Source organism: Python bivittatus, unplaced genomic scaffold (assembly GCF_059951505.1).
Source record: "Python bivittatus isolate LINGU-HERP-01145 unplaced genomic scaffold, Pbiv_v1 ctg000570_np1212, whole genome shotgun sequence".
Classification (NCBI taxonomy): domain Eukaryota; kingdom Metazoa; phylum Chordata; class Lepidosauria; order Squamata; family Pythonidae; genus Python; species Python bivittatus.
The window spans coordinates 5,204,463-5,214,425 of record NW_028277097.1 but is presented as its reverse complement, the minus strand read 5'-3'; the positions used below and the strand labels follow the sequence as shown (position 1 = coordinate 5,214,425).

Genomic DNA, 9,963 nt, shown 5'->3' with positions numbered 1-9,963 from the left:
TTCAACTCAAAATGTTTTCCAGCTGATCTAAATATCTACTGCCTCTAATATACTTCTTTAATGTAATGTAATCTATATACATTACTAACCTTGGCCTGTTTATGACTTTGCCAGAGTCTAGAAGTCAGTGTTGCTCAATACACTTGCTAAAATGCAGGTAGTAAATGCAGAAAACAGGAAATTAGATCAATCATTCTGTAAGGAGATAGGAGTAGCCCATTTTTTCCAAGATGAAAATTTGCTTCAGTATTGGATAGTAACTTCCTTCTTCTAATTAATGAAATGCAATATTTTCAAAATGGTTAAATGAAACTGGGGTGAAATTATGTCTAGAAAGTCTAAAATAGAAATTTCTGCAAAATGGGATGGATAGTCTATTTGGAAAATGTTGCTTGTGATTTTTCTTTGTTTTGTATTTATACAGGTGGACTGTGATGCAACCATCTTCATTGTGATATGAACCTCCTTCTTAAGAGATTATGCTCATTTCTTTGTGATGGAAATAACAAGGAAACTTCTTGTAACAGGCCAGAATGAAAATGTGCCTGATCAAAATGGGGATCCATTTTGTTCCAATACTTTTCATAGCTGAAATTGCTTGGAAATTTCAGTTGTCCCACCATGTCCATTTTACATTAAGGGCTACCATACACTGTGCTCTCATTGTATTAACGAAGTCATTGAACTGAACCATTTTCTGGATTTGCACAATATATTGAATCATAAATTAACAATTGCAATAGGCTGGCTTCACACAACGCACCATGCCACCAAAAAGAAAAAAAGAAAAAAAAAAGAATCAAGTTTTAAAATATGTTAACTGATCTGGCTAAGTATAGAGTGCAGACTTACCATTTGAAGCAACATGAACTTTGTCATAGGGATTTTTATTTATTTTAGATGAATTAGATTTGGTATTAATACCTTCCAGTTCATGAATTGAAGAATTAACCCCCTCTGAAAAAAACATACAAAAAAACATTGTATGCTTTCTACAAGAAATTATTAATCTAATAGTTATGTTTTATCAATAATTAATTTATCGCCTCTTTAAAAATTAGATAATTTCTCCTTATAACAATGAAACCTTCAGTGAAATTTAAGTGGCATGAAATATGAAATGCAAATGGAAGTACATTTTGATGAATTGTAGTCTCCTGTGTTCTACTTTCCATTTTGTAACAAAAGATCATCTGATTTCCAAAAATGCTGCCAACAGCTTAATGAGTTCACCCAACTAGCATAAGCTGGTGAATAAATGCTAAGCGAGCAAAAGAAGGGGGAAAAAAAGCTATTTTTTTGTTCCTTACTTACCTGCCTATTTTGAGAGTTCTTTGATCCCCAGAGATCATGGGCTATTTCTGTTTCTAGCTTTGCAAGTGTGGCTTTTTGAAAAGCTCACAGTTTATATGATACATAGATCATCCAGGTTGTAGAGTCCCAAATGTGTCTTATTTTAAGTACTAAAATATATTTGCAGCGTTGCAGTTTATTATTGCTGAGCGGCCTTAGAGCATCAAAGGCAAAAGTTCAAGGAGACTTATTAAACTATTGTATAATTTAGCTCTGACATTAGATTTTATCTTTTAAAAAAACATTGCTCTTGTGGTGACGCATGAATATGACTTTGGCTGGCTCAGCTGCAGTGACATTTATGGAAATGCCTTAATGGGGAATTCTGGGAGTTGGAGTCCACACATCTTAAAATTGCTGAGGTTGAATAACACCTGTCTATAGCAGTTGAGGGGGAATCTGGATGGGGAAGAGGGAATCAAAAACATTTTTCTTACTTTCTGCTACTGAAATCCTCTGATGGATTACGGTCTCATTGGCCTCCTGCTTCTCTGTGAAGCAAGTCTGCTTTCTGAAAGGCCGTGCAAAGCATTTGAAAAGACCTTTTGCTCAGATGTGGCAAGAAACTTGTCAAGGATAAACACATTTTGCCCACTCTTTTTTCCCCTAAGTCACATGATGGAGTGTTTGAAACTCATAAAAGGGATATTCAAATATGCAGGCATCCCATTCCCCCGTATATTCTAGATTATTTTTTTCTAAATATTTTGCATAAACTTTCAGTACAACCTTAGACATACAATAACCAATCTGTGGTTCATTTTCCAGACATGGCTTGCAGAACATTGAGAAATATTTGAAAAGTTATTTTAAAAATATAGTGGAAATATACACTTGGCTTCAATCTGGGTCTTTTCCCCCCATCCATTATTGTTTAGGCATATGGAGAAGCTGCTTTGTATTTGCCCACTTAACCTGTTTAAACACGAAAAGGAAGCCAAGGTGTTTGTTAGCAATGCTTCAAGCATTAACTCTTATATTTATGAAAATTAAATTGCAACCATCAGTCAGCATAAGCAAGCCTGCAATTTCCTTCTCTAACACCCCACCCCGAAACACAGCCACAAATAACAGATTATACCTAAAGTACTGGTTTCCTCAGATCACCTGACTACATTATATGGGCCAACTAATTCAATATGGGAATACCTTAGAAGGGTATCCATGGGTAGGTTAAAAAAAATTAAAGCCATGGTGGCTGTGACCTTGCTATCAAAGCCCTGTCCTTTTTAATGTGGGTTGTGTGGGTCTTTGATGACACGGTCACAGCCACCATCTTGATTTGTTTGAGCCCCCTGAAGATGCCCGTCAAATAATCCCTCTGTAAAGGTGATATCTTTACCGACATGTATATGTTCCCATCAGTCTGTTTCCTTTCAGGATAAATGCATGTCATGCAAGTGCAGAAGAGGAAATAGAAAGCATAAGAAATTAATGACATTAAAAAAAGAAAAGAAAAAGGCCCTGAATACATGGTTTTGCCAGCGGGCCCGGGGATCCCGGGTTGATACGGAACCCATCAAGTGGTTTGTTTGAATGTATTGCTGTCATCAAGGGGGTGGGGGTGCGGTGGGTTTGTATTTGGGGCTTTATTTCTGTAAGCCACCCGATGTTACCATGAGCGAGCTGGGGAGCCATATAAATCACTTTAATTAATTAAGAAAGAAAATATCAATACTATTCACTATACCTCTCCATAGCTTTCTATCCTTCCAAAGCACACTTGATACTACCAATACACTGCTTTATACATTACCTTTAGTTTTTTAAAGTTATCACTTTTTCTTGGTCTCCTTATTCCTTGAACCTCTCTTATATTTGTTTTGACCAAACCACAAAATATACTTCTTTGTATGGGGCACCCGCTTTTATATTCATTCCACGACATTCATTAGCAGCCACTCATTCTTCTCTTCTTGTTTTATGACTCACACTTATTAAACAATTGATTTCTAACTGCATTCAACATACTTTGATGTTTCTCTTGATATATCTGAGTTTCACTTCATATAATAAAGTAAGCAGCAGAACCTCACACAGCCATTTTCACTTCTTTCAATAAACATTAATTCCTTATAAGAGACTACAACCTCTATATTACAGTCATATTTCTTCATCTATTTTCCCATCTTAAGTAAGCATTCCATTGATTAGCTCTAGTTTGCCCTTTATGTATAATCTAAACTTAAATTGTCCTGTTTTAACAGTGGCCTCTGCGGACTGTGTATGTATGTTCAGATCAAAATCAACAAGATAGCAGACAGAATATCACTATGAAAGCCCTGCCCCATTTGAATTTGTGTATTAGGAAATACACAAATTTGGCTGGTCAAAATAGGGTTGAACTAGCTTCCTAATTCTGAATCTAAAAGAATCTGATCTTTTTTAGTATCAACTAAGCTGCTGCCCGCATTTAGAATGTGCTGCCACAATGTCATAAACTAGGATATCTCAAGAAACCCAAAGAGCCAAATTTGTAGCATATCGCTCATGGATTAAGGAGGCCTGCTGATTTAATCCCTATTCTGGCTTAATCAAATACATAATAAAATAACATAATATAAAATTCTAGATGTTCCAATGAGAACTATGGAAGGACACTTCTATTCAGCATAAAAGTATAGGAAATCTGTAGACATATTTTATAATTTAATTGTAAATTATAGCCCTCCACTGGTATATGATTTCAATAAAAACAGGAAGGTAGGTAAGGAGGGCCAGAATACTTATCCCACAAAGATCTCATGTGTTCTTCTCAAAACACTTACTAGAACTTGCCAATGGATTAAACACTTGTTTTGGAAGTCTTAAGAAGCTTATATTTTTCTTTGCCCAGAGATAGCACCGTTTCAGAATAGAAATGCTAAATGTTCTGACTTTCACCTTGTTACACTCCCATAACAATACACTCTTTCTAATGAAAGCTTATCTGAATAGATTTATTAAATGTTAAATGTTAAGGTGCCACCACATCCTTGTTGTTTTTCATCTTTCTTGTATGTGGAGATGAGATAAACGTTTTGTCACTTATGCATACAAGCATGGTTTACATATTAATCAAAGCTATCAATGTACTTCTTGGGTGAACTTCAAGAAACGAGCCTCTGTTTATCCCATTTAGATCATCGAATAGCATGTTCTTCCAAGAGGAAGGGATGGCTCAAGACAGAACATTCAGTCATGGGATATATGGGTCAGAAAATGTCCAGGTTCACATTAAAATAATATGCTCTGTTGGGATGGAAACATTACAAATGAAATAAAATATTCACATTTTATTGTTTTATATTCTTGTTCAATTTCCTAATAACCATATATAGATTTATGTATATATATATATATATATATATATATATATATTTTTATGGCTTTGAGCAAAGACAAAAGGGAAAAAGTTTAACTTATCCCCGATTGCGCGGTTATTGTAAGAATCAGTTTGATGTATTGTTTGTTCAGCAGCAACACAATCCAACATTATTGTAAATACATTTCATCCTATACAGATGTAAGGTTCCATATTTAAGGGCTTATTTATGTCCAGAGAAAAACAGGCCAATTCTCAAAATAGCAATGCATAGTCTTTATATTACAGAAATGAGTGAATTGTTTGTATACATATATGCACATGTATGTATAAATGCACACACACATTCTTATGTACATATGATTTTAGTTTTATACCCTGTACCATTTTAGTTAACTTACAAACCTTAGATTTTGCCCATTCTATTACAAAGTCATTAAAAAGTTTTCTTAAGTTTCTGTATAGTACATAAAATAAAATAAACATAGGTATAAAAATAGTTCACTACCAACTCCATTGTACTCCTATCAAATGTAAACCTTGAACAGTTTTAAAGACCAGGATATGATCATAATTGTTTGGATAAAATTTATCATCAGTATTAATATATAGTCAGGGATCTAGTGTATTAAAAATAAATGGACTTGCTGTTTACCTAGAATACTTTAAATATTATATCCCTCATATGTGATTCGTGACCACTCCATTTTAACTGACAGCAGCATCATGTTCATGGAATAAGTGACCTCATTTACTTGATTTTCAGTTGGGGAGTAGAATTCATTAAAATAATCTGTACTTAATTTATGTAGGCATTTAAAATAGCATTGGAGGAAAAAATGTTAACAGGCAGCATGACAGTTGGGACAGGAATCCATATCAGGTTTTCGACTGCAGGGCTAAATCCAAAGTAGGGAACAAGTGCCTTAAATAAATAATAAACTATCATGAGATGTAGGCTCAAACGGTATTCTATTGGACTCTGCTATAAACATTACATCTTAAAGTAGTGCTACACTGTGGATTAGAGAAAATCAGTACAATGCTGGAATGTGTTTGGGATAACCTGTGGTTTATATATGACCAACAGCTACATGACCATCCCTCTGCTTCAATAACTGCTTCCATTAATGCCTACAAGATGGTCTCAGTTGAACTTCATACATCCCTCAACCTACCTTCCAAGCCCCTTGGAAGTGATTAGTCTTGACTACAGACAAGAGTAAACTTTGACACAGGAGTGTCAAAAGAAAAACAAAAAACAAAATGAAACAACCCCCCCTTCCCAAATTATAATTTCAATCCAATGATTAAGGGAAAATGTTATACAGATACGTTCCATGATGACAAGATACCCCTAAGAGCACTGGCAACATGGTGGGCAATGAATAAAGTCCCTAAATCAGTACATTCAACATTTGAAAAATACTCCTTTTAGAAGTATCTGAAGTCATAAGATGACATGACAAAGCAACTGAAAGAAAAGATTCACAAACCCCCCACATTCTATTACAATCTCCCTTTCTTTTGTGGAGATATTAAGAAGTCAAAAATAAAGAAAAATATTCATTTCTATGTTCAGTGCTACATGGTGTAGTAGAATATGTTATCCAAATTATTATACTATACACTGGAATGTGTGCATTTCCTAACAAACAGGATGCTATAATATATTTCTTTAAAAAAAAAAGACTGCTACAGTAAACTATAGAGTTACAGTAAGGACACAGTACACATCTGAAAGACTAACTGAAGCAGTGTTAAAACAATTCATTCAATCAGTTAAAATAAAACACTTCTAATCTTTAACTCTAGATTCAAAATCAGCACAATAGGAAATGAATTGTAAAAACCATACATTCACATTTATCAATATTCCTTTTCCCCACTTCCCCTAACGTTGCTGACTGAATCTTTTAGTTGCGTTGAGGGCACAGGATATTTTTGTTGTTCCTCTTTTGGTTAGTTTTCTGTCCCCCGCTTTCCCCCACAATATATCCAAGCATGCATGGAATATTTTCTGACGGTGTCCAGGACAAAAAAGAAAAAGATAGTAGTGTTGCTGAAATACACATAGCAGAATCAAACGTACAAATCTGCATAAAAACACTGCATGTAAAAGTAGCATTTCAGAATGCAAGCCATCGCATTACAATTATATTGCATTTTATATCTTGTAAAAATTTTTAAATGCTTACATTTTGGCATGAATAGCTGCAACTAAATTTCTAAACAAATATTTTGCAATGGTACATCACGCGGGAGCTATTTTTTTGTTATTATTACTTGGGTCTAAAAAGTTATTTACAGCAAGATGAATGAGTCTTCACTATTTACTGTTCTTACTAGCTTTTGTAGACAGTAAAAATTTCATTAACCCTTCAATCTAAGCCTCAACATAAAAGCACCAAAAAGTAATCTGGACCTCTAAAATAGGAATTACGTCTCAATTATAGTTGATTAAGAAAGGTTAAAAAGCACTGCTTTAAGGTGCTATTCCAAGCTAGTGGGTGTTCTATGAAAGCTGTTCTTATTTTCTGGCTTAGCTCCTGGAATTCATAATACTGTCATTTTTTTTAAAATATAGATTCAAATCAGGAAACTTTATATTTTTAAGTAAGTTAAAAATAAATATTACAACTGTTTTTAGACTCTGAATTGTTTATAAGAAACAAAGACAAGAGACACCATTTGAATTTCTCCCTTTTTTCCTTCTGTCTGTCTTTATATTGTACATTCAATTCTGTGGGTTAAGTTTGTCTACAATTTTCTTTTTTGTTGTAGACAGCTGGGAACTATGCAAAATTAAGTTCTAACAGTGTCCTGGGAATAATTTCAATGCTTCTGCTTTATTCAGTCTACGTGAATCACAAGTTTGAAGCAAACCGTGGTTTATCTCCCTCTAGTTCAGTGTTTAAGACTGTGGAAGTATCTCTTTGTAGCCCAGCTGTGGATGGCATAGGTCCTCGTGTTGGTGGAATTGCTCCTGAAGACATCTGTCGGAAGAGGGAGACTCTCTGGGGCACTGTGCCTTTGCTCCCAGGCTGGATTCCTGTGGTTTGGAGACCAGACATTGGCTGTGGAATGGAGGCTAAAGATTCTCCCACAGTTGGATGTGGTCTTGAAATCATAGTAGATACCTCATGGGGCAACGAAGGCTGTGAGGCCGACAGGGGCCTCACCTCTTTTGTCAGGCTAGCATTGTGAAGAGTTTGTGTACTCTTATGGATGTCGCTCTTCTGTGACCCGGTAGGCATTTGCTGTGACTGCTGTGGTTGTTGCAGCTGCTGCTGCTGCTGCTGCTGCTGCTGCTGCTGTAGCAACGACAACTGTGAAGCAGTAGGCGTTGCATACTGAAAAGTTCGGCCAGCTAAAGGACTCTGCATGGATGGACTACAGACTGCAGAAGGGTAGGAGCAGGGTGAGAAAACTACACCTTGTTGAGGTGTCTGTGTGCTCGGTGTTGATGAATTCAAGCTCCCATGGGAAAGGTTGGTCATAGCATAGACAGGTGTTGTCTGTGTCCTCATTTGCATCGATGAAGTGGTAGTTGAAGGGCTTGAGTTCAGAGCAGGTGTTTGCAAAAAATGTGCTGGGCCAACAGCCTGTACCATCTCTCGGTCATGCTTCACTATCTGTTTCAAAATTTCACTCTCCTGATGGTTGAAAACGCCAGTATTGAGGTCTTTTTGGAATTTCTGGAGTAGAAGTGAATTCTTCTTTCCTTTAGGGAATGAGATTGACATAACACATCATGCAAGTTAACAGCTGTTCAGCATAGGAATACGTATCTGCTTCTCTATCTCTAAAATGCATCTTTACATCAAGATAATGGTAATTTGCAATGACTATAAGAATAAAAGAGAAGCAACAATTCAATTCAAGCTACATCTTCCATAAAAGTTAATAGCCTTCATTTTCAAGAAGACATTCTTCAAGAACACACACTGAAGAGCCCTGCTGGCTTGAACAAGGTCCATACAGGATCCTGCTTCCCACACTGGCCACCAAGATAACTCAATAAAGTACACCATGAAGCCATGAATCTTGTTCTACTTACGTGATCCAACAATCAGTGTACATTAACAAAAGAGTTTCTATTTAGTTATCAAACCTAGGAGCAAAATTTGCCAATCCTTTCCTCTTCCCTTTAATTTTAATTAATTAAATTTATTTTTAAATGATTTAAATTTATTAGCCACCCAACCCCAATGGACTCTTTAAAGGGCATAAGGCATAGCTGTAGTGAAAGTATCATGCCCAGAAGAATACTGTTACCGTATCACTGAGTGATCTTGTTCTCAATCACGAAAGCTACCCACATTTTTGGGGAATGTTGCTTTGCATGGAATATGCAGAAATACACCACAAAAACCCTCTGGAATAATTTGTTTTGCATCCAACGACCTTTAAGAAGACCCTGCATAATTCACTGTGATAGACCAATGTGAAGAAATACTTGGACGTTTTGCATTTATCACTGTGCGTACTGCTTGTTTGTCAATATCTAAACATATCGTACAAGCCAATAATGACAAGTTACCAAAGCTGTAGGAAGGCAAGCAAATGGAGTAACTAGATTCTTTAAGTGTTAAAGAGCCTATTTCTTTCTTTGTCAAGCTGTCCTAATTTCACAAATACTGAACATGTTAAGTAAGTTATAAATGCATGTGCCCATTTAACATGTTTCTTGAAAGCAAAACGAATGACCAAAAGATTGAGAGGAATAATCTTTCCAAATGTATTTGAATAACGAGCAAACAGAACATATTATATAACATCTGGCTATACATTCACTGGTATTAACTGTTATAGGGCTGGTGTGTTATGCATTTAATCCACTGGCCCAAAATAACTGGACTATTATTTTCTGTAAAGCTACAATCATAACAATTGAACATAATTCATATATTCATATGAATTAGTGGCAATCCCCAAGCTTGAAATAATCTGAATAAAGACCGTTGCTTTGTACTAGCAAGGAGCTAGACGGTTTAGAAAAGATACATTTACAGTATGTAAATTTAGTCAGCTGACTTGATAATAAGGGATAGTGAAATGGAGACTTGCCTAAAACTGAATCAGTAAACCTTGTGTATGGGTACTGGTATTCAAATTACAAAGTCTAGCATTTTCAGAGAGGAGCTGGAATGTGTATATATGCTTCCTCCTTATCTGGGCTGGCCCTGATTAATACTTGGATCAAAGACCAGCAAGGAATTCCAGAACCATATCTTAGACCAGTGTTTCTCAACCTTGGCAACTTTAAGATGTGTGGACCTTAACTCCCAAAATTCCCCAGCTAG

The 9,963-nt window shown here is 35.7% G+C and overlaps 1 protein-coding gene across 1 annotated transcript in view; it reads right to left on the bottom strand.

Annotated features, from left to right (window-relative positions):
• Positions 1–4,301: 4,301 nt before the first annotated feature.
• Positions 4,302–9,963, bottom strand: part of HCN1 (hyperpolarization activated cyclic nucleotide gated potassium channel 1) — a 151,301-nt gene continuing 145,639 nt past the window's right edge. The window contains exon 8 of the mRNA XM_088152790.1: positions 4,302–8,381. Within this exon, the coding sequence (XP_088008916.1) occupies positions 7,525–8,381 (857 nt within the window). The 3' untranslated portion in view covers positions 4,302–7,524. The remainder of the gene's footprint in view (positions 8,382–9,963) is intronic.